General features: G+C 43.4%; 1 protein-coding gene across 2 annotated transcripts in view; it reads right to left on the bottom strand.

The window, feature by feature from the left end:
- Positions 1 to 25802, bottom strand: part of TARS2 (threonyl-tRNA synthetase 2, mitochondrial) — a 203631-nt gene that overhangs the window by 79910 nt on the left and 97919 nt on the right. For both annotated transcript variants that reach the window (XM_068253237.1, XM_068253236.1), the window contains 7 exons: positions 24767 to 24890; positions 22605 to 22726; positions 18004 to 18121; positions 14554 to 14615; positions 12181 to 12259; positions 8781 to 8927; positions 7650 to 7748 (listed from right to left, as the gene is read on the bottom strand). In XM_068253237.1, the coding sequence (XP_068109338.1) occupies positions 7650 to 7748; positions 8781 to 8927; positions 12181 to 12259; positions 14554 to 14615; positions 18004 to 18121; positions 22605 to 22726; positions 24767 to 24890 (751 nt within the window). The remainder of the gene's footprint in view (positions 1 to 7649; positions 7749 to 8780; positions 8928 to 12180; positions 12260 to 14553; positions 14616 to 18003; positions 18122 to 22604; positions 22727 to 24766; positions 24891 to 25802) is intronic.

The following is a 25802-nucleotide window of genomic DNA, read 5'->3' as shown; positions in this document are numbered from 1 at the left end:
GGAGGCGGGGCCGGAGCATCGGTGAGTGGCTGCGTGGGTACAGGATGTCTGCGGGGGGCCATTAGAAGCCCTGGGTAAGTTCAACTCATTTTCCCTGACCCCCCTACAGTATCCCTTTAATTTCACCGGTCTCACATGCATCATGCCCGAAGTGCATGAAATAAAGCAGCACCTTTGACAGTGCCCAGACTATTTTCTGTACTATCATGTTCAACATCCCCAAGCACATCAAGTGGAACTTTATGTTTTGTTGGTATACTGCCCCTCACTCCATTTCACAGGGCCAAGGGTCCGACGCACACATCAGTCATGATATCGCACGCCGCTACTGCCGCGACACTAATCAACCACATGCGACTGATATTTTGCAGCATGTCTGGTGTATGCTTTAGACGGATTTTGACCTGAAATCGTTTGATTCATTGATCGGACGGACATGTTGCGGCACCCATTTTCATCCAATTCAATAAAAATTATCAAATTGGATGGTAAACGGGCACCGCAAAATTGGCAGCTGTATGGCCACCTTTACAAATGCACTGTACAGTGCCGCTGCTGGTAGGAGAAGAGCAGAGAAAATTGGGGTGAATCATAATACAAACTCAGGGCCCTTTCACATACTGCCCGTTATGCTGCCATGCGGTACACTCCCCCGTTGCAAGGGCAATAAAAGTCTATGGAGCCTGTTATACTTACGCAAAACTTTGCGCCAAAAGTAATTAAATCACGGCAATCCCATCGCAAAGTCATATGTGCGTTACCGCATGATCCGTGTCTATGGTGACGCAGTAAGTGTAAATGGTGATGCGCAGACCAACAGCAATCCCTCTGACGTACTCCCTGTCCAGCAGGAAGTACATCACTGAACTGGGGCGGGCCTATGCATATGCCACAGGGTCATATCAACTGCAAATTCATGTGGTGCGGTAATCCCATGGCAGGCTCCCCTGCTGTGGGATCAATGCACCGCAAAAGTATGAATCCAGCCTGAACAGAATATCTCTTTTAAAGGACATATACGAGGTGGAGGTGAAGACCCGACCCGTCCTGGGGTTGCTGATCTTCACAAGCTGACAGTGGGAGATGGTAGAGGATCGGAGCTTTCAGCGAGGGACAGAGTGACTTGTAGGGGCTGGAAAAAGCCCCAGGTAAATAAAGAAGGCATTAAAGCCCTCACCTCATATGTCCTTTAAGACAAATTATCTATAGGTCACATGTGCCGGTAGCAATCTGCCCAGCAATTAGCTTTAAAAGGAGGCAGTAAAAGATAGTTTTTAGATTTGTGAGATTAACAAGTCCAGTAATAAGCAGTGTCGCAAACTTGGGAAGTACCGGTCACATTTTATTCCTATTTCTAGGAGTGATGTGCTGAGAATGCTAAAGTAATAAAAGACTACATAAAATTAGATTTGCTGAAATTCCAACACAGCTATCAGGGAGTGGTTTGAGCATGGCTGAGAGAGGCAGTATTGTGGGAGAGCTCCTTCTCTAGAGAAGGGAAATAGCTTAAGGAATGAAACGGGCCAGAAACATTCCCAGGAAGACTGTAAACACCTCCATGTCACAAAAAGACAAAGAAAGGAGGTGGCTGCATGTACTTCTGATAGACACATATCATAGCAAAGGGACACACATGGCATCTAGCGTGCTGCAGAAAGACAGGAAGCTTCAGATAATTATTGTCCTTGGCACTAACCACAGTCTGTATTGGGATGGCTGACAGACCACAGCAGAAGGGGACAGCATGAGGATCTCCAAAGCCAGATGTGGTCAAAGTGGAAACTGGTCGTGCATTTCTCAAAATGGCCATTCTAGTTGTAACATCACCAGCCAAAGTCCAACATTGGCTGACCAATGTGCAAAACAGCTTTCCTGCCATTTCACTATTTGCCTGGTGTTATGTCACTTTCTTGGACATTACAGAATCTGGAGAGGTGGGAAGGTTAGTGTAGGCACTAGAGAGGTGAAGACATGTAAAACAAAAAGAACAACCGAGAGCCCAATATAGTGTAGTAATTCTAATACAGATGATTAAATTAAGCCCAAAATGGATATACTCACAAGTATGGGTTACCAGCCAGGTAACCACTTGAATCGCAGGTTAGGAGAATTATGACCTGACCCCACTCAGGTTTAAGAAATGGCTCTCGGTAGACAGGAAAAAAGGGATATACCCCTCCACCAGGGGTGGACTAGAATATGAATATATATATATATATATATATATATATATATATATATATATATATATATATATATATATATATATATATATATATATATATATATATATATAGGTTTTGAACAGAGGAGCCAATGTAGAGTTAAAACGTCTAAAAGCAGTTTAAAAGGGGGAAGTTGGTGGACTTACTGTACCTCCCTTGAGAAGACAGACTAGGAATCGTTATTTCAGTAATAAAAATTAACATTTATTCGTAGCTCCAGTATGTAACACGTTTCACAGTTAATTTTTATTACTGAAATAACGATTTCTTGTCTGTGTCTTCTCGAGGGAGGTAAGTCCACCAACTCCCCCCTTTTAAACTGCTATTAGACGTTTTTACTCTACATTGGCGCCTCTGTTCAAAACCTTTATAACTAGAGAGGTGAAGGTTAGTGTTAGGAATAGGCCTGAAGGTTGCACGTTCAGAAGAAAACACTTTTTTTGGTCACCCTACCAGCCAGGGTACGATGCATTCTCTTACATTTGACCTTGGTCACATCTCTTGGTCACTTCCCACATTGACCGGCCAATTTGGGAACTGGCCATACCTCTGGCTGTGGACATAACATATATATGCACAGAGGAAGATACTGCTTGCTTAGCAGTTAGAAGCAGACGTAATTTCCCACAATGAAACAAGGTTCACAGACAGAAAACTGTCAGGATCAAGGCCCTGACATCACACTGTCGGAGGTGTTTCACAATATCAGCCACACAGTCCCCTGATGATCTATTTGAGAAAAGGTAAAGATTTCTTGTGGGGGAAGGGCTATTGGCTTCTGATCGGGATGAAATTCAACCCTGGGTTAAAGTTCCTCTTTAAGATAGGTACAGCGGCACTGCTAAGTACAAGCAACCCAAACAGGCCTCACACACAGCAGAGGTCTCCCCTGCTGGGCTGCGCCTCCCCTGGCTCCCCCCTCCACCATGCTATCCTAGCAGACCTGCAGATCAGCAGCACGCCTTAAAAGAGGGGAGAACGGCGCACAGTACTGTTAAGGTCCACAGAGGCAGAGGCAAGTTCAGAGATCACTTCCTGCATTTGAAGTACATGTGCGGTTTCTGTACACCACTCTCCCCTCCTCGGGTCATTGATGATCTACAGGTCTGTAAGGCACAGGGGTTGGGGGGGGGGGGGGGGGGGGGGTATTAGAGTAAAGTAGCTCCCTGTATTTGAGAAATGCTGCATTAGTGTGGAGGGAGAGGAAAAGACGGCTATAATGCCCGGCGGTTCACTCAGAAAAAGCCGTATCAGTCCGCCGACAGACTGTACACACGCCGGACTGTCGCTGGAACGCCCACCCAGCGGGAGGTGACGACGGATCCGTCGTTGCCTCCAGTCCGGCGTGTGTACGGACCTTTAGACTAACTCCACTTCAGTACAACTATCTACATGATCTATGGCCCCTGACTGGGTCCCATCATCCTCTTGTGTAGTATAATGGAATGTGTGACCATCATCTCCCTTCCCAGGTCTGGAAGCAGGGACTGCATATCACTATCTAGTTCTGGCTGGGCTTAGCTCCAACAAGATAACGTCTGGCAGTGTGCAGACTTGCAGAAACAATGCTGACAAACAGAAAAGGTTATTTTTAGTAATCTGTCGAAGCAGATTTGGGAAAGGAGGGGTATAAAAACAAATCACAGCAACTGGTAAAAGAACTGGTATACGTTTTGAAGTCCATTTGTCTTAAAGAGGAACTGTAGTGAAAATAACAATGAATAAAATTGATTTAATCAGTGTTTGGCTTTGTAAAATCTTTACTTTCCCTGATTTACATTCTGAAATTTAACACTGGCGTGACTTCTTTAGTTCTGCCAGAGGATCTGTACAGAATGTTAGTTACTGAGAGTTCTATACACAGAGGGAGATATTGTTTGCTTGGCAGTTGTAAAAAGCCGTTATTTCACACAATGCAATGAGGTTCACAGACAGCAAATTGTCAGGACCTTGGTCAAGACATCACACTGTGGGAGGGGTTTCGCCACAATATCAGCCTTATGGACACTCCTGGTGATCTATTTGAGAAAAGGTAGATTTCTTGTGGGAAAGGGAGTATCAACTATCGATTGGAACGAAGTTCAATCCTTGGTTAAAGGGAACCAGAGACGAAGCACCCTTGTGTATTTTACCATATATATCAGTAAGAACATTAGAGAAAACACTTACCATGCTCTCTGTTTCATCCTCACTGCTAAAAGTGTCTGTTATCAGCTGTGATAAGAATCCCGGACAGATCATTCAGTCTAGCTTTGCAGGGAATAATTATAGCTGAGTCATTATAGCAGAGCCACAAGGGGGCAGGCTTGCGCTTGAAAAGACACCAGAGAAGACAGACTCCGCTATAATCTTTCCTTAGCAAATCCAGACTGAGTGCTCAGTCAGGGATTCTTATCAGAGGTGATAACAGCCAGATTGAACAGAGAACAATGAAACAAAGAGCAGATTAGGTGTTTACTGTATGTTCCCACTGATTTATAAGGTAAAATACAAGAGGGTGCTTCATCTCTGGTTCTCTTTAAAGCTCAATGAAATTCTGGAGCAATGCTGCTTGCCTGGAATTTCACTTTTAGGGTGCTTTTACACAGATGGCTGAACAGTGTGTTTATTGAACTGTTTAGCTGCTTGTTCTGCAATACAACCAAATGGTGCATTGGTAACCTTACGCGTCGGTTGGAGATGTATAGTGCAGTGACTACTCAGTAGAAAACGCTGGGAGTTATACTTGGTGGGCAGCTGCCATATGCTCACATACCACCCAATATTTGAAGCCAGGAGAGGGGCACTAAGAAACGTTCCTGCCACACCTTTATCTACACTCACCATGCAGTAGCGCGCCTCCTTCCCTCCCCTATACAGTTCCCTGGTGTCTAATAGCCCCCCCTCCGTCCCCAATATAGTATCCTGGCGTGTAGTGTCCCTCTCAACCCCAGTACTGTTTTCTGGTGTCTAGTGCCCACCTTCCATATAGAGTTGTGTTCAAAATTATTCAACCCCCAATGCTGTAAAGGGTTTTAGGGAATTTAGTGTACATTTGTAATTGTGTTCAGAATGAAATCTTACAAGGACTTTTTAAAGAACCAAATGCAACTAAAATCACATCAATTGTTTATGTAATACAGTATTAAATGTTTGTGTGATTTCTTCATTGACACAATTATTCAATCCCTTAAAGACTACCACTCTTAAGAACAGAGGTTCATTCAAGTGTTTTCGATCAAGTATTGAAAACACCTGTAGATGTTAATGAGCAGCAATCAAGCATAAGCACCAATCAGGCAGATTTAAAATGACTGTGATACTCAGCTCCTTCTATACATTTACTGGTATGTTTACAAACATGGTGAAGTCAAGAGAATGGTCCAGGAAGACAAGAGAAGAGGTAATTTCTCTTCACAGGCAGGGCAATGGCTATAAGAAGATTGCAAAGATGTTAAACATACCAAGAGACGCCATAGGACGCATCATTCGCAAACTCAAGGCAAAGGGCACTGTTGAAACGCTACCTGGTCGTGGCAGAAAGAAGATGCTGACTTCGACTGCTGTGCGCTACCTGAAGCGCAAAATGGAGAAAAGTCCCCGTGTGACTGCTGACGAACTGAAAAAAGATTTGTCAGATGCGGGTACTGAAGTTTCAGCTCAGACAATAAGGCGCACACTGCGTAATGAAGGCCTCCATGCCAGAACTCCCAGGCGCACCCCCCTGCTGTCTCCAAAGAATAAGAAGAGTCAACAGCAGTATGCCAAAAGTCATGTGGACAAACAAAAAAAGTTTTGGGATAGTGTTCTGTGGACTGATGAAACAAAATTAGAACTGTTTGGGCCCATGGATCAATGCTATGTTTGGAGGAGGAAGAACAAGGCTTATGAAGAAAAGAACACCTTGCCTACTGTGAAGCATGGCGGGGGGGGGGGGTCAATCATGCTTTGGGGTTGTTTTGCTTCTGCAGGTACAGGGAAGCTTCAGCATGTGCAAGGTACCATGAATTCTTTTCAGTACCAGGAGATATTGGATGAAAATGTGATGCAGTCCGTCACAAACCTGAGGCTTGGTAGACGTTGGACCTTTCAACAGGACAATGATCCCAAGCATACCTCCAAGTCCACTAGAGCATAGCTGCAGATTAAAGGCTGGAACATTTTGGAGTGGCCATCGCAGTCACCAGACTTCAATCCAATTGAGAACCTCTGGTGGGACTTTAAGAAAGCAGTTGCAGCACTCAAGCCTAAGAATGTGACTGAACTGGAGGCTTTTGCCCATAAAGAATGGGCTAAGATACCCGTAGATCGCTGCAAGACACTTGCGTCAAGCTATGCTTCACATTTAAAAGCTGTTATAACTGGAAAAGGATGTTGTACTAAGTACTAAGAATGAATATCACTCGGGGGTTGAATAAAACTAATAATGATGTGAACACAGAAAATACATTTGTGGTTATTTCATTATAAATGTTATGTTATATTTGTCTGACTTACAAGTGCCTTTTTGATTTAATTGTAAACAAGATGACTGAAATGATCAAAATCAATGTCAAACTGGCCAAAACACTCAATTTCAGTGGGGGTTGAATAATTTTGAACACAACTGTACAGTTCTCCAATGTCTAATGACCCCTCCCTCCCCCATACAGTGATCCCTGGTGTGTAGTGGTTCCCCCCTTTATCCATTCAGTAATCCCTGGTGTCTGGTGCCCCCCAATAAAGTAATCCTGGTGTTTGGTAGTCCCCCTCCTTACCCAATATAGGATTCCTGGCATGTAGTTCCCCCTTCCTCCCCTGGTGTCTTGTGGCCCCACTCACTTCCCTATACAGTTTCCCAGTGTCTGGTGGCCCCCTCCTTCTCCCCCACAGTGATCCCTGGTGTCTACTAGTTCCTTCATTCCCCTCAGAGTAATCCCTGGTTCCTTGGGGATTAGGGGGGGGGGGGGGAGATGGCTCATGACATGGGACCTCCCACCAAGTAAATTAAGATAGCTAGAAAAAAAACTTACACAAAGACGAGAACTGATACAAGATACAAATATAATTTATTCAAAAACACTGTACAACACATTTCGCGGGCATCCACCAACTTCCTCTTGTCAATAAAACAGTGTCTCGAGGTAAGAGTGATCTAGCTTGGAGTGCTTACTTTTCCCATCTAGTTTTGGACTGCGACCTAACTGCAGCGAAGCAAGTTAACACTTGTTGGTCGGTGCCAAAACCTTCAAGTGATAATCAGTGGTGGCCGTTCTATTACACAATTTTGTGAATACCCTATATTTGTTTTCTGCATTACTTTACATACTATACCATAAAGGGCTCCTAATTCTCTCCCGTTTGTTTTTTTTTTTTATCTCCCCCTGGAATAACGACAGGTATTCCAGACCGCCATCCAAATTATGGTTTTGGCTACAGTTCTACTGAAAATTGCAAATGAAATACCTTTAAGAAGTCTATTAAGACGTTGTAGATGTGAGCTCCTCTTGGCAGAAAGAAGCAGCTTCCTGGACTGAATTCATGGAAGAAGAATAAACTCTGATCCTAAGAGAGAAAATGGGCATCAAGAGATTCTGGGATACCAAATATCTGGTTGTCCTATACAATATGGGATACCTGTTTTCATAGACCAACACATTTCTTTGTTCGCCATTTATAAAAAACAAACAAACAAACAAAAAAAAACACTATAAATACCACAAAATGTTTTATTCAAGAAGGTGGGAATTTCTACCACTTTCTTTTTATGAAAAGTACGTTAATGCTTCCTTAACAAAATTGAACGCATCAATTAACAAATTTACCTTTACATACTCTGGCTTTCTGCACTTAAATCAGGTAGAAAAAGTTAAGACGTAAAGGACAAGACTGCATCCCATTTACATGACCAGAATATGATTATAGCAGCTAGAAACGGTGCCTGAAAGTAGATGAACACCTTCCCAGTGCAAGGATCAGGCTGGAGACTGCTAGTCTGTGTCTGTTGTAATAGTCATGACATAGATAGCATTATTACCTATGAAACAGTATGTCCAACTTCTGTCCATTGTTTGAAAAGTCATAAAGGACAGGACTATGCATTTCCTCACTGCAGGGAACCACAATAGACAGGTCAGAACAGACCCTATACTTAAAGGACCACTCCAGCAAAAAAAGCAAGTTGTTAAAATCTGACAGAACCAACAGGTTTTGGACTAGCCCAACTCCTCATGGGGGATTCTCTGTGCCTTCGTTTTCAGAATGATATCCTAAACATCAGTTTAGCTGCCAAAACAGTAAGATCCCAGCCTTCCTATGCACTTGCACACTATTTTGGCAGTTACACTTTGCAACTGCCGTTGAGGAAATGCTATTGTAAACAAAGAAAACCCTGAGAATCCTCCATGCGGAGATGGGCTAGTCTAAAACCTGTTGGTTCTGTCAGATATTAACTGGTTATTTTTTTCACTGCGGTGGTTCTTAAACACAGGCTCTGCAGACACTTTAGTCTGCTCATTGTGAAAAATGGTCTGACAACTAACATATTGTGAACCTAGCCAGTTCTCCTAGTTGTAAAAGACTAGTTTTAATTTTTACCTTTCCTATTTTGCGATGGTCCCGATTGGCCGCCTCTTCTTGCATTCTCTCCCACTCTTTCATCTGTGTACTGTCAGGAAAAGCTATCCCATACACTCTCTGTAATGTGTCCTGTGTAGGGTCCCCTTTCCAGAAGGCCGATGAGTTCTGCAATGAGACAATAAAATAGATGAGATTATGGCAAAATACTGGCTACCCAGTTTAGTCCTACTAGTCTTGAAAATGTCTCTACATTACATAGGCCTCAATTCACAGAGCTTTATCAAACACTTTATCAAACGTTTGATAATTGTCTTTATGGGTAAAATCTAATTTTGAATTTACTAAGGTGTTATAGATTTATCAAATGTTTTATCGATGAAATGATCAATAAATCTATAACACCTTAGTGAATTCAAAATTAGATTTTACCCATGAGGAAAATTAACAAACGTTTGATAAAATATTTGATAAAGCTCTGTGAATTGAGGCCATTGAAGTACTTAACATATTATATTCATTGCTTCCATAGTGGCTGGATAGTGTACTGGTTAAGGACCTTCACTATTAACCTGTGTAAGTACTGAATGTGGCACTGACTGGAATTCTGAGACTGGGTTCCATTACTGGAGAAGTATGAAAATGGTTTGCGTTTTATGTTCATAATATTTACTCCTAAACGATCCTTGGCTGCAGATAGGAGGGAATCATGCTGCTGTTACAAGAAAGGTTTTAAATGTTGGTATACAAAGCCAATATGCTGCCAGATTACAGGAAAGGTGTGAATAAGTATATGCCTTTTGTTAACTATGTGTAAGACTCTAAAACTCGTGTCATGTTGAACTCCTGTATTGCATACTAATATTGCTATTTTCTTAAAAAATGTTCACTAAAAATATTGAAAGAGAAAACACTATACATTCCCTTCAAGGATAGGCAATGTGTCAACTTGAGAACTTGAGTAAGGTGGTTAAGGTAGGCCACTTAGGTCAATCAAAGGATATTGCCAATTTGTGGCAAGCCGAAATCCTACACAGTCCGTAATATGCATGGAGCCAAATATTTTGTGATGGCCTTGACTTGAGTTAGGGAATATCTGATATCACAATATGTATAAATCAAAAATACTGAAGATTCAAGTCATAGAAAGCACTAAAATGTTGGTAAATTGCATCAATATTACAGTATACTTTGCAAGGCGTTTTTTTCTTGGATGGCAATTCAGTGCTTGTCCACTGATGACCGCCTAGCCCTAACCAATCTCATCACAATCTTAGTCAACATCAAACTAATCACCTACCTAGCATTAACCCCTTCCTGATGTTTAACCACTTCAACCCAATGGGGTTTTTACCCTAACGGACAAGAGCAATTTTCACCTTTCAGTGCTTATCCCTTTCATTTGCCAATAGCTTAATCGCTACTAATCACAATGAAATGATCTATATCATGTATTTTTCACCACCAATTGGGCTTTTTGGGGTTGATATTTGTTTTCAGTAATTACTTTATTTTCTATGCATTTTAAAGGGGAAAAACAAGGAAAAAAATTAAAAAACGACACTATTTCTACAATTTCATCCCCTATAGTTTTAATATAAACACTGCTACTGTGCATAAAACCCACACATTTTATCTGCCTATTTGTCCTGGTTATCACAAGATTTTAATTATGTCCCTAGTACAAAGTATGGTGACAATGTAGTATTTGGAAATAAAGGTGTATTTTTTTTTTTGGGGGGGGGGTTCTCACTATTTTCATGTGCACGTGCACAGCGGCAGCAGCACTGTCTGACTAAAAACGTCCTGGAGCCATTAAGAGGCTCTAGCAAGACGTTTTTATAAGTCAGCTTGTCATTAAGTGGTTAAACCGAACCACAACTCAGTGCTAATTCTCTTTTCATGCTAAACTCTAACATCCGCTTCCACAATGTAAATACCTTCTCTATGCCAATCCCTAACCTCCCCCAAACTAATGTTAACCTGCTCTTAACACTTAAAGTAAAGCTGAGATTGCAGAATAAAAAGATGTTATACTCACCGGGGCTTCCTCCAGCCCCATGAGCTGCGATGTGTCCCTTGCCATCCTCCTGACTGCCTCCGTCTGCCCGCAATCAGCCCTGGGAATCTGACTAAGTCAAGCTAATCGGCTCTTCTGCGCATACGCGAAGGGGCCGCTCATGCACAGAAGAGCTGACTGTCGTGACTAAGCCAGGTTACCAGGGCTGATTGTGGCCAGACGGAGGCACTCAGGAAGACGGCAAGGGACTCATCGGTGCTCATGGGGCTGGAGGAAGCCTCGGGTAAGTACAAAAAAACTCTTATTTTGCCATTTCAGGTACACTTTAAGCCTCAAGCGCTAGCACTGAGCATAGCCCCTTCTGTCAGTAGCTTTTCAGTTATATAGCATCTGAATGAAATCTGACATATTTATTTCCTTTTAAACTATGCACATTGCCTGGCTGTTCTGCTGATCTTCTGCCTCTAATACTTTTAGTCATAGACCCTGAACAAGCATGCAGATAAGTTATTTGACTCAAGTTTGACTGCATTTGCCACATGCTCGTTTCAGGTGTGTGAATCAGACACTACTGATGCATGGAAGATCAGCAGGATGCCAGGCAACTGGTATTGTTTAGAGGGAAATAAATATGGCATCCTCCCTATGCCTCTCACATTAGGTGTCCTTTAAGTACCTACAGATTATAACTTGGTGGGCCTATCTTAAACATGGCATATTAGCATCCCCCATCAAGGTTAAAGGAAAACTGAAGTGGGAAATATATGGAGGCTGACATTTATTTCCTTTTATACAATACCAGTTGCCTGGCAGTCCTGCTGGTCTATTAGGATGCAGTAGTGTCTGAATAATGCCAGAAACAAGCATGAAGCTAATCTTTCAGATCTGACAATAGTGTCAGAAACACTTGATCTGCTGCATGCTTCTTCAGGGTCTATGGCTAAAAGTATTACAAGTAGAGGATTAGCAGGATAGCCAGGCAACTAGTATTGCTTAAAAGGAAGGAAATAAATATGGCAGCCTCCATATCCCTCTTGCTTCAGTTGCCCTTTAAGCCTTCAAATACAGCTATAAATCCCATCATACAGCTCTTTAGGTGCGTACACACGCACTACTAGAGAGGACGGGTCCGTCAGATCCTCCAGCTGGGTGGTCTTCTCCGAACAGTAGTGCGTGTGTACAGTCTGTCTGTAGACTGATAAGGCTGTTTCTGAACAATCCGCTCAGCAGATCGTTCAGAAACAGCTTTATCAGTCTGCAGACAGACTGTACACACGCACTACTGTTGGGAGAACGAGGAGAATGACCGCCCAGCGGGAGGATCTGACGGACCAGTCGTTCTCTGTAGTAGTGCGTGTGTACGCACCTTTTGGCTTTGTGGCAGGGTCCCTTTCCACTCACCTTCAGGAGCTTAATGGCTTTTATCTGTCCAGTGTGTCTGACATGAGGACCCTGACAGAGGTCAACCAGCGTGCCACACCTGCAAAGACATAATTAAAGTCTGAACGTAGCGATGAAGTTGTACAAAAAACTACAAAGACAATTATTCAGAAAGATATGACACATAACAGCTGATTTCTGGGTAAGCAGCACTGTTCTCAGGTCTGTTCTTGATATATTATGTGATGTCCTACAAAACATCTGAAGTTTTCTACAGCTAGATACACAATTCACAAAGGTCAAAATGAAAGTCTACCCCCCCCACACACACACACACACGCTATTTTTGTTACCCAAGCACACAGGCAGCATAAAAAGCCATGCTGTTGTTACACAGGTCTAAGGCTCCTGAACCCAATAGCCTACCTATGTGCCCACCACCACCTCTGTTTTCCAGCCACCAAAAGTGGGGACAGTCCAACAGAGGGGGAGAATTTCATTTTTGCTGCAGAGAGCAGAAAGACATCTTGCTAAAGCAGTTAAGGCACTTTACCTTTTAACGGCCGATTGCACGCACATCTCCGCATCAATGACGGAGCTCCGCTACGCCTTCAGTCTCCCATCGGCGATCGCCGCTAGGAGACTGGTAGACGGCGAAACCGCCATTTACACGGTACAGCACTGCGATCTAAGGCAGCACTGTACAGGGGACAGCTGTGTCACTTGTGTCCCCTCCAGAGGCACAAAGGCAATCCGCTGTCACAGGCTGAAGCCTAGGACAGCCGATTGCTGTCATTGGCTAGCGGGGGAGGGGATATTATAAAATAATTTAAAAAATAGGTTAATTTATTGCTAACAAAAACAAAATAAATAGAAAAATAAACATGCTGGCAGGGATCAGACCCCACCAACTGAAAACTCTCTTGGTGGGGAGAAAAGGGGGGGGGGGGGGGGTGTAAATCACTTGTATGCTGAGTTGTACGGCCCTGCAGCGAGGCCTTAAAGCTGCAGTGGTCTAATTTGTAAAAAAATAGCCTGGTCACTGGGGAGGGGGGTAACAACGTGGTCCTTAATTGGTTAAAGGACAACTGTAACAAGAGAGATATGGAGGCTGCAATATTTATCTCCTTTTAAATAATACCAGTTGCCTGGCATCCTGTTGGTCTATTTGGCTGCAGTAGTGTCCGAGTCACACCAGAAACAGGCATGCAGCTAATCTTGTCTGTCCTGACAATATACACTAGAAACACCTGCTATGATGCATGCTTGTTCAGGGTCTATGGCTAAAAGTATTAGAGGCAAAGGGTCAGCAGTATAGCCAGGCAACTAGTTTAAAAGGAATTATATTTATAATCAATATTAGTTGCCCGACCGTCCTACTGATCTTTCTGGCATCAGTAGTTTCTGAATCACACACCTGAAACAAGCATGCAGCTAATCCAGTCAGACTTTAGTCAGAGCATCTTATCTGCATGCTTGTGGCTAAATGTATGAGGCACAGGATCAGCAAGACAACCAGGCAATTTGCATTAATTAAAAAGAAATAAATGCCAGCCTCCATATGTCTCTCACCTCGGGTTCCCATTAAAGTGGATCCGAGATAAACTTTTACTAATTGCATACTTGTGTTCCTTTCAGATAGTTTATATGGCATTTCTCAAGCCCAATACTTTTTTTTTAATTTGAATACTCTAATTCCCTATAAACTAAACAAGCCTCACTCACAGCTTTTCCAGTGCCTTGGCACTCTCAGACCCATGTAGCAAGGGCTTATGGGAGCTCAGTCTGAGGTGTTACTAGCCAGAGATTTCAGAGGCAGAAAGGAGGAGGGAGGAGGAGAGGGGAGTGACGTTTTCACAGGCTGAGGGCTGGAGATGCTATCAGCTTGCTTGTGTGTAATGATCACAAACAGAATATGGCTGCTCTCATTGTATCACAGGAAAAATGATCATATACTGTTGAAGCTGTTTGCAGCTAGATTTGCTATGTAAACTATCTAAACTTTAGATAAGTTATATAGACAAGTTACTTGTTATAGTTAGTTTTTCATCTCGGATCCGCTTTAAGCTAAGTATCTACACCTCAGACAGTTGTTTGTGATCATCTTGTAATTAAAAAATGGGAGTACATAGGGACCACGATGTAGTTGGTCTCCCCTTCTTCCATCCAAAAAAACAGGATTACGCTTGCCTGACTGCTTTGCTTTCTCTAGTAGATCCAGCAGCACGTCACCACCTGCTCACCCCGTACCCTCTCTATAAGGCAGAACAGGAATGGATCTATACAGTGATCATTCATAAACTGTCTCCCAAAGTTATCACTGCAGTTGTTTTAGGCAGCAGTAATTGAGCATATGTGTGTAGCTTTAGCAATAGGTGTGCTTTAATACATTACCTATAAACACTTGTAGCTGTCTCTACTTTGTCTTCAATTATCTGCATTTTAAACTTGTTGTGCTGTTGAAGAAAAAGATTTGTTACTGGAAGAGAATATATGACTAGGCAGGAAATAACAAAGCACTCTTTAGAAAAAAAAAAAAAGCAAATATAGAAAAATATTCTGACATGGGGAAGGCGCTTCAGTAAGAGAAAGTTATGTGTCTGTGTGGGTTTCCTCCAAGCACTCAGGTTTCCTCCCACATCCCAAGTCACACACACACACACACACACACACACACACACACACACACACACACACACACACACACACACACACACACACACACACACACCTACCTAAAGGATTATTATGAACACAATACTAATACAGTGTTTGACCCCCTTTCGCCTTCAGAGCTGCCTTATTTCTACGTGGCATTGATTCGACAAGGTGCTGAAAGCATTCTTTAGAGATGTTGACCCATATTGATAGGATAGCACGGGGGTGCCCAATAGGTCGATCGCGATCTACCGGTAGATCGCGACCGCCTATTTGGTAGATCGCGGCCTCTTGGCCGCGTCCCATCACAATTTGCGGTCGGCAGCTTTTCCATCATATTGTGCTGCCAGCAGCCGGCGAATAGGAAGCGGGGAAGAGAGAGGAGGCGGGGCTGAAGAGGCCATGACGCGACGTCATGGCTGGCTGGCGGCGGCGCCGGGCACACGCGCTGGATGCACAGGACGCAGGCTCCTACTGAGCATGCGGGGCTGCACAACGTGAGGGGCTGCAGTAGCTGACGCTACACCGGAGCGCTCCGGGTCCGAGAGGGGAGACCAGACATCGCCGCTGGAGAGAGGTAAGTGATTGAGAACCCATCCTACCTACGCTAATGGCACCTATCCCTACCTACCTACGCTAGAGGCACCTATCCCCACCTACCTACCTATGCCAAAGGGACCCATCCCCCACCTGCCTATGCTAAAGGGACCCATCCCCCACCTGCCTATGCTAAAGGGACCCATTCCCACCTACCTATGCTAAAGGGACCCATCCCCACCTACCTATGCTAAAGGGACCCTTCCCCACCTACCTATGCTAAAGGGACCCTTCCCCACCTACCTATGCTAAAGGGACCCATCCCCACCTACCTATGCTAAAGGGACCCATCCCCACCTACCTATGCTAAAGGGACCCATTCCCACCTACCTATGCTAAAGGGACCCATCCCCACCTACCTATGCTAAAGTGACCCATCCCCACCTACCTACCGATGCTAAAGGGACCCATCCCCACCTACCTACCTATGCTAAAGGGACCCATCCCCACCTACCTACCTATGCTAAAGGGACCCACCCCCACCTACTTACCTATGCTAACGGGACCCATCCCCACCTACCTATGCTAATGGCACCCATCCCCATCTACCTATGCTAATGGCACCTAACCCCACCTACCTATGCTAAAGGGACCCATCCCCACCTACCTATACTAAAGGGACCCATCCCCACCTACCTATGCTGAAGGTACCTATCCTCACCTACCTATGCTAAAGGCACCTGTACCCAGCTACCTTTGCTGAAGGAACCTATACTTAGCTACCTATACTGGAGGCACATTTATACCTGGGGGCTATTCGTGACGGGGGGGGGGGGGGGGGGTCTGCAACACTTTAAATGTTGGTAGATCTACTGGACTTGGCAAATTTTAAAGTAGCTAGTGAGCCGAAAAAGTGTGGGCACCCCTGGGATGCACGAAGCTCCCGTTCCATCACATCCCAAAGATGCTCTATTGGGTTGACATCTGGTGACTGTGGGGGCCATTTTAGTACAGTGAACTCATTGTCATGTTCAAGAAACAATTTTGAAACAATTCGAGCTTTGTGACATGGTGCATTATCCTGCTGGAAGTAGCCATCAGAGGATGGGTGCATGGTGGTCATGAAGGGATGGACATGGTCAGAAACAATGCTCAGGTAGCCCGTGGCATTTAAAACGATGCCCAATTGGCACTAAGGGGCCTAAAGTGTGCCAAGAAAACATCCCCCACACCATTACACCACCACCACCAGCCTGCACAGTGGTAACAAGGCATGATGGATACATGTTCTCATTCTGTTTATGCCAAATTCTGACTATCGAGACTCATGAGACCAGGCAACATTTTTACAGTCTTCAACTGTCCAATTTTGGTGAGCTTGTGCAAATTGAAGCCTCTTTTTCCTGTTTGTAGTGGAGATGAGTGGTACCCGGTGGGGTCTTCTGCTGTTGTAGCCCATCCGCCTCAAGGTTTGTGTGTTGTGGCTTCACAAATGCTTTCCTGTATACCTTGGTTGTAACGAGTGTTTTTTTCAGTCAAAGTTGCTCTTCTATCAGCTTGAATCAGTTGGCCCATTCTCCTCTGACCTCAAGCATCAACGAGGCATTTTCGCCCACACGACTGCCGCATACTGGATGTCACTCGTTTGTATGCCCACTTTAATCTAGCATGTCTATAGACCTTATTCAATTCTTTCCCTGTCTTGGCAGATCACATCTGATACATATGTAACAGAAGTGCCAGACACGTAATGCTGGATACACACCATGCGTTTCTGCGTTCGTTGCGTTCATCGTTATGCATCTATTCGATTAATTTCGACATGTCCGATTCACGTTTCGATGGATTGTTAGGTCGACTTGCCATACTTTACATGGCAATCGACCTAAAAATCATCGAAATGTGCTCGGAAATGCTCGGGAATAATCGAATCGACGCGTATCGACGGACGCATTCGACGCGGAAACGCATGGTGTGTATTCAGCATTACAGTCACGTGCAGCAGTTGGGAGTTTTAAAGAAGCATAAGTGGACAAAAGAATGGCGGATATCACCATTGCCATGTTTAAGGTATGAGCGTAAGGGGAAGGACTTGTAGACAATTAGCATCCAAATAGTTCTATGTTCTCTTTTGGAACCAATTCATACCATTTTAGCCTAGAGATGAAGCACATCTAAATAATGCAATACATTAGCGGGAGCTCATATGTAGATACATGTAGATATGGCAATAGTAGACATGGAATACTGGCACACTTACATCCGGGCTACTTAGAAATGTAAAAGCTGCCAATGACTCAGCTTTCCACTGTGTCAGCTTTGCGTGAATTGACCTTTTAACTAGAAAAACTTGAGTAGGGTGCGGTTTTCAGAAGTGGTCTTGCACACATCAGCAGAGACTGCGGTTACATAAATAAGAAAACATCTTGCCCAGGACATTTTTTAAAACTATTTTTTAAGAGATAGTGGGGACTGTTTACAGTCAGTTCAAGGGGAAAAATATAATCTTATCCTGTTGTTGAGAAGCACATCTTGCTAACATAGCAACTGTGGTGACCCCATAGGCAGCCCAGCACACATTAACACAGATATAAATGTGACTTGCGGCCACCATATCTGGAATATGAATGCTTGTTTACAGCTTCTCACCTTGAACAGTTCCAGCAAGTCTTCTCGTGTCACTTCCACCCGCTGGAAGGGAAGCTTCTGCTTAGTGATATCTTTACAGATGACTTCCAGTTCACGAAGGTCGCTGCCCAACACATTACTGTTTGGAAAGGAGAAACAGACTGTTATTAGAAACAAGAGCTTCCGGTATTCTCAGGTTTTTCTAGGTTAAGACTTCGTACAAGACAATACACAATAGGCGGGGGGCATGCAACCCCAAATCCAGCGATCACTTTTCAATGTCCATAAAAAAGGCATGTAGATATTTTATCTCTGCCTGGAAGAGTTTGGCTGACTAAGCATTAAAAGCTCCAGCTCATGCCAATGGCTTAATGTCCATGATCTCCAGGGAAACGGCAGGGCTGGGAGTGGTGGGGTGTTCTTACAAATTTCCAGGTACACAACCTACACTATACTGATACTATTCTCCTTACATCCTAATCCAGTCAGCTTTTCTCACTCCAACACACAGACTTCTCACCAGTGTTGTAACCCAGCCCCTTTTTATTTACAAGACCACCCAGCTGTCACAATGCAGCCCCTTCAAGTCTGTAAACAGTCACAGGGTTACACTACAGGAGGCTTAATAGAGAGGAAGGGGGTAAACACAAAACATGTCATTTATTTTCTGACAACTTCAAAGTAATTATCCCGTTTGAGACAAGTGCACTGCTTTTGACCTCAGCTGGCAGAACTTCTTGTGCTGCAAATTCTTGGAATGCTTTGATGTCTCTCTACTAGCAAAGGATATAAAAACTGAAAGCAGAAGTCCTCTTATCTCACACTGCGCCTCCCCCCCCCCCCCCCCCCAGTGACAAGTGCCCATAAATACACATTACAGAAGTACTAATCAGTAACGAATAAGAAATAAAAAAAAGTGCTTAAATAAAATGACTTAGAGCAAGTCTATAAATAAATTGGCAGCTAAAGGGTCAATAAACACAAGTTTATAAGGTTTTTGAGTGCCTCCTTCGCATTTATGGTATTTGAGTTGATTCAGTTGTGGACTCATGGGAGGATTGTGCACCGACTACCAAGGCTTTGAAGAGCCTGGCTAAGGTGATCTGTCGCACATAATTGTACTTGTCCCAACAAAGATGGAATAAATACACAGAGAGACTTCAGGTGCTAGAACAGTAGAACAGTTGTGACATACTATGGAAAGTAGTAATAGCTGTAGCATAGTATCAAAAGCACAGGAAAGATTCACCATACAATACCACAAATATAAACACAGCCTACCAACTTGTACTGTCTATACATTCTCAATCTACGCTAAGTTCAAATAGGCAGTGCCCTTTTTTCAGCCGCAACTTCGGATCAATGCACATAGTTAGCCATCTCATCTATATGTACATTGTACATGGTGTACTGGTGTACTGGTGTACTGTTCACCTGTGTATTATCTGTATGTCCACACAACTATAAAATTATTTTAACTGAAACAGTTTGAAAGGGGACAGAAAATAAAAATCATCTTCACCACACTACCCATATGTACCAGTTAGTTACATCATCTTAGAGTCCTTTTTGTATAAATCGTAAGCAAATTCTAAACGATTTTGTCAGCTACCGTACAGTCGGATTTTTAAAAAAAACAGAAACCAAAAAAAACCTTTTTTTTAGCGAGCTTGAGAAATGATTGAGCAGACTTTCAAATTTAGTAGTATTGAATTCCAACTAAATTGATAAAATGTTCATAGAGAGAAATGCACTTGAATTCTTACTTTGCATGGAAATTTCCCCTCAATACTTGATTTAAAACAGAGCCAATTAAGCCCAGTAGCTGCTAGTCAATTATTTGGGAGTTGGTTGAATAAGCAGCAGCTACTGGGCTTGACTGGCTCTATTTCAACCCAGTGAAATTATTTGTGCCAAATGGGAAATAGAGCTCGTCTCAGTACACCAATATAAATGAAAGTAAAGCTGCAAATGGCCACAAGAGGTCACGTCCTCCTTAGATATCATTCTTCAGTCAATGCATGCAGTTCTCTAGTCAGTGTTCCCCAACCCTGTCCTCAAGGGCCACCAACAGAGCATGTTTTGTGGAAATCCACAGAGGTAGTTAAAGCGGACCCAACCCAAACATTTTTTTAATTCAAAATATTTAGTTGCACCACTCTGACACATACAAAGATAAATAAACACTCCTTCAAGCCTATGAGCATTTCAGTGCATGCTTTTCACCCTTCTCTTTTCATAACTAGGGTTATACAGGTGGCAGCCATTAGCAATTCTTCCTTTGCCGGACACCACCTACTCCACCAGTTTTCCAGATTCTGTCCCGGCAATATGAAAGGAAGGGAGGGGTTCCACCAATAAATGTAAAATATTTTATATGTGTCATCATGCAGCTGAAAAAAAGGCCACTATTTATTATTATAATTTAGAAAATAGATTTTATTTCTGAAATCTTGTATTTTTAGTTTGGGTCCACTTTAATCAGATCTGTTGAGAAACTAATCACTTCACCTGTGAATGTTTGTGGCTTTCTGCAAAATATGTACTGTTGGTGGGCCTTGAGGACAGGGTTGGGGAACTCTGCTCTAGATACATTATGAAATGCATCTGGAGAGCGAACTATAATTTGAATTTTATCAACAGCACCGTGAATCATGACTAGCCCCTATTTACACAAATGAACAGCTATTAGGAATTTGAATTAGTTTGATATGCATAGATCTTTATAGAAATCCCTTTGGAAATCATATCCAAATAAAAAAATGCAATAGCCAGTGGGAGGACCCCGCAGAGCTTTGGAAACACTTCACAACCACGGCAGTTTTGCAGAGGATTGGAGTAGTTTCAGAAGAATACTGATTTACGAGCGAGTGAGTTACCGGTACTTACCCTGGAACCCGCCGATTTTGCATAACTTTCAAAGAGGTTTACATTAAAGCGGACCTGAAGGTAGTTACAAGGAAAAAAAAAAGTGTTCCATACCTGGGGCTTCTGCTTCTGCCAGCCTCCTGCAGCTGCACTGTGCCCGCGCCGATCCTCGACTATCCTCCAGTCCCCTGTCACGGTGCAGTTTCGGTTTCGCGGACTTACAAAAAATCTTGTATGGTGCCTGCACAGGACGTGATGAAGGATGTGCACGGCCAGGGGCGCGCAGGCACACTGGCCAGTCACTGAGAACCAAAACTAAGCTGCGGTGGGGAACGGAGGATCATTGATTAACAGTGTGAGCAGAATGTGGCTGCAGGGGGCTGGAAGAAGCCTCAGGTAAGTGAAACTTTTTTTTTCACATATGGTTTAGGTTCACTTTAAAGGAGCACCATGGAAAAAATGATGCTGTTCCCTTATCCCCAGCAATAGTTGTTTAATATTGACAGCATCATATTAAGTAGCATGTGTTAAAAAAATACCTTGTAACGCCACTTCTGGGCTGTACACATCTGACCTGTGTAATTACATCAGCTGTTTGACGGGGGATCCAACGGACTGGCTTTTATCTGCTCTCTGATAACTGCTATCAGCCTTCCGTGTCTCTAACAGAGCTGATTTATTATTATTATTACTCAGCTCACTTTGTTCTTCTGGCGTAATTAAATAAACAGTCTCTAAATATTGTGAAGCTGGCAGGAATAGAACTAGTTATTTTTCAACTGTGAGAATGCAACAACACAGTGTGCGAGCCTAATAAATCAACTCTGTCTAGGCACGGAAGGCAGTGAGCAGATAACAGCCAGTCCCTGTCAGATCCCCCATCAGAAGCAGCTGATGTAATTATGCAGGTAAGATGTGTACAGCCCAGAAGTGGTGTTACGAGGTATTTTTTTTTAACACATGCTCTATGGAGAAAATTATGCTAATATTAAACAACTGATGCTGGGGATAAGGTAACATCATCATTTTTGCCATAGTGCCCCTTTAAGGCAGAACACATTAACTTCTGGAGAGCTTATTTCAGCAAAGCTTGGTGTACAGAGGCGCCAGAGTAGAATAAAAACGTTTAAAAACAGTCTAAAAGAGGGGGATGTTCAGGTGGACTTACCTCCCTCAAAAATATTAAACTCAATTGAGTCACAACATATCAATACAACATTTTTTTATTTAACTCCACTTAGTGCAACGCGTTTCGCAGGCGTGGTCCCGCTTCATCAGGCAAACAGGAGTATAACTCAATGGGTCTAAATGCTGTGAGTCAATTGAGTTTTATATTTTTGAGGGAGGTAAGTCCACCTCAACATCCCCCTCTTTTAGACGGTTTTTAAACGTTTTTATTCTACTCTGGCGCCTCTGTACACCAAGCTTTGCTGAAATCTTGATTCCACCCTCGGTGGAGAGGTGCTACCCAGTTTCCTATCTACAGAGAGCGACATCTTAAAAACCTGAGTGGGGTCAGGTTCTAATACTCCCCACCTGCACTTGAAGTGGTTGCCTATGGGTAACCCATGTTTGTGAGTATATCTAAGATTTTTTGCTTTAAACCACAACCAACTTAACAATACTACACCATATTGGGCTCTCGATTTCTCTTTGTTCTTCCAAGCATCTGTAGAGCTTAGCTCAATATAAAATAGTTCTCTCACACATTACAGGCACAGAACTGCACAAGCCACTACCAGTCTGCTTTCTACCTGTTGTCCAGCCGTATGTCATAGAAAAAGCCGTTCTCAGTGCTGGGTCCATGGCACAAGAGGCCTCCATAGAACTGCTCCAGAGCTGCTCCAAGGACATGGGCACTTGAATGCCAAAATACCTTTGTGAGGAAAAACAACAAGACTATGGATAATGCTACATACAGCTTTGTATATATAAAAATTAATATGGATCTACCAAGTCCATAGGTTGAAGTACTATCTGTCTATCTGTAGAAGGATGATAACAGATCAGGAGAATCTCACTAATGTCATCAGGTGATACCATATCTACCCATCAATGGCTCTTTTACATATTTAAGTGTTACATTTCTGAACCCCCAAAAAACATCAGATTCTTTATACTGACTGTATGGATGCTTCTAAAGGGCTGGGCAACTGCAAGCAAGGCTTACATTGATCAGCAATGGGGGCTGCGGAAAAGGTACTTTTATTCAATACAATACACTATAGCCCAAATTAAAATCAATAACAAAAAATCCTCTCCAGCATTAAAGAGAACCTTAAGATGAATACATAGAAAAGTTTTATACATACCTGGGGCCTCCTCTGGGCCCCTTAAGGCTAATTGGTCCCTCGCTGTCCTTCTCTGCTGTCTAGGTGCTCCGGTGGATGCCCTGTTCTCCTAGCCGGACTGCGCCGACTGGCGAGGATAATGGGGTATATACCGGAGCATCTAGACAGCGGAGGAGGGCAGTGAGGGAGCAATCAGCCTGAAGGGGGCTGGAGGAAGCCCCAAGTAGGTATAACATTTTTCTATTTATCCATCTCAGGTACACTTTAAGCCAGTTTCATTATAGCCACAATGATCAATCAATAATGCATCAGAGTCACCCAATGAGAAGTAATAATGATTAATGCCTGGATAGTTACTGGTCTGCCTCTGACACAGGAGACCTGGGTTGGAATCTTGGTTCTTCCTGTTCAGTAAGCCTGTACCTATTCAGTAGGAGACCTTAGGCAAGACTCCCTAATACTGCTACAGCCTATAGAGCTTGTCCTAGTGGCTGCAGCTCTAGCGCTTTGAATCTGCCAGGAGAAAAGTGTGATATAAATGTTATTTGTATTTGTCTTAATACGTATAGTCAACTGGGGTGCTCACAGTTTCAGCTCCCACCAGGGAATGAACCTGGGTTCAGTTAGTCCTCAATACCAAAGTGCATAAGTGAAAGTGAACAATAAATCGGATTGCCAATATAGGAAATAGTGAGACAATTACAGTGAACAAATAGCAATAACAATACAAGATTCAAACCCAACAAAATGTGGCAAAGTGCTTGAGGCAAAATACAGCAACCATAAGTGCTGTATGCATATAGTGTGTACACAAGTCAGCGCAATACGTCACTCGGGAGATAAGTAGTAGAGATGATCGGTCAGCACACCAGCTTCTCAATGAGCATAGTTTATTTCCAGATCACATGTCAACACATCAGTTAATTGTTTCGGGGCCACTCAGGGTCCCCTTCTTCAGAACAGTGCAGTTTTTGTCTGCACTGTTCTGAAGAAGGGGACCCTGAGTGGCCCCGAAACAATTGTTAACTGATGTGTTGACATGTGATCTGGAAATAAACTATGCTCATTGAGAAGCTGGTGTGCTGACCGATCATCTCTACTACTTTAGTAAAGGAAAGGTGGGGGGGGAAAGGCTGCGCATCCCTAAACACATGTTGCAATTAAATGGTTAATCGCACAGGCATACACCGCCTCTGCCAGACTGAAAAATGCATGCCCTGCATCCAAGACAAATGCTAACATTTATTAAACTAGGAGGTACTTTAGCTTCCAATATTGTTTGCATGCAAAGTATATTATACTTGCATCTCTACTACTTTAATTGCGTTGGGGTGTTGCTTAGCACCCAAGGTCATGCACCCGGAGGACTACAAGGACAAGTGTGCCGCTCTGTACTCTTTTATTAATGACTCGGGAGATAAGGACACTGAGCGGCTGATGGAAGTAGCCCCCCCCCCCCCCCCCCCCCCCGGAACAGTTGCACTGGTATCGAAGCAGTCACGCCACTTTGTCAAGGGAGGCAGGGGTGGGGGAGATCTCCAGCTGGAAGTTCTGGATCCTGCAAAGCTGAGATCTGCATCACTAGTAATGTACAGAAAAAGGGGTATCGCTCTTTCATAACTTACATCTTGCCCATCATGAGTGTCAAAAGTGAGAAACTCAACTTCAGAATCCCTTTCCAGAGGTCTGCTCAGATCATACACAACTCCATTCACCCGGGCTGCGATTATTGTGTGCGCGAAGCTTGGCCTGAGAAAAGAATAGGCCAACAGTTTATATCAGTAGCTTTATAGAAAACCTGGCACAAACCTAGAAAACAAAGCACAGGAGCAAAAACACATCATCCTAAGGCCTAGATCACTCCCATAATGCATAGCTTGCGTGTTTGTATGTACTATACTGTGCACATACATATGACATCCAACAGAAGCAATCATGTGCATGTCATCCAGAAAATTTCAGCATGCAATAACACATCAGATGCGAAAAAGCCCATTGATAAACATGGATTGCATTGCATTAAAACTCACTGCATCATAGCAAGAGCAAGTTGTAAGTGAATAATATGTACCCAGGGCAGTTTTCAATATTAAAAAAAGGTTGTAGAGGCATGTTCCCATCTGAAGGACATGCCTGTGTGTGCCCTCCGTGCCGTGCTAGCCCATCCATTTCAGGTTCAAACCAAAGAACTACTAGCTAGGAAGCTGATGCACTACCCCAATGGTCATTCAAGCTGGTCACTGCCAGCATGAATGACAATACTGTTAAGGTTTAGGGCAGCTCAGTCAATACAGGGGAGATGGAGGGCAAAGAGAAGCTCTAGGGTTTATTTGAGTGCCCAGAACTAAGCTGGCATGCAAAAAGTTATGCTGAAGAACAGCACTAAGTAGGAGCATACATGGCGAGTGCCGAGAGGCCTTATTAAAGAATGGGCCTGGTGTCTTCTTGGGAGATCCAACTCTGGATCCATGGAATTACAATGTGCAGTTATACTTAAGGTGCCCCATACATTACTCAATTCCACCGAGCGTTTAAGAGATCAACTTTATTGGGAGATCAACAAGACTGGTGGCCCACACACTGCAAGTGAAATCCTACACGATTCTCCTTGACTAAGTCCAACACATCTATAGGGGCTTCCGATGTGTTGGAATTTATCCA

Source organism: Hyperolius riggenbachi, chromosome 9 (assembly GCF_040937935.1).
Source record: "Hyperolius riggenbachi isolate aHypRig1 chromosome 9, aHypRig1.pri, whole genome shotgun sequence".
Lineage (NCBI taxonomy): Eukaryota > Metazoa > Chordata > Amphibia > Anura > Hyperoliidae > Hyperolius > Hyperolius riggenbachi.
The sequence above is the reverse complement of the archived record's forward strand: the minus strand, read 5'-3'. Positions and strand labels throughout refer to the sequence as shown.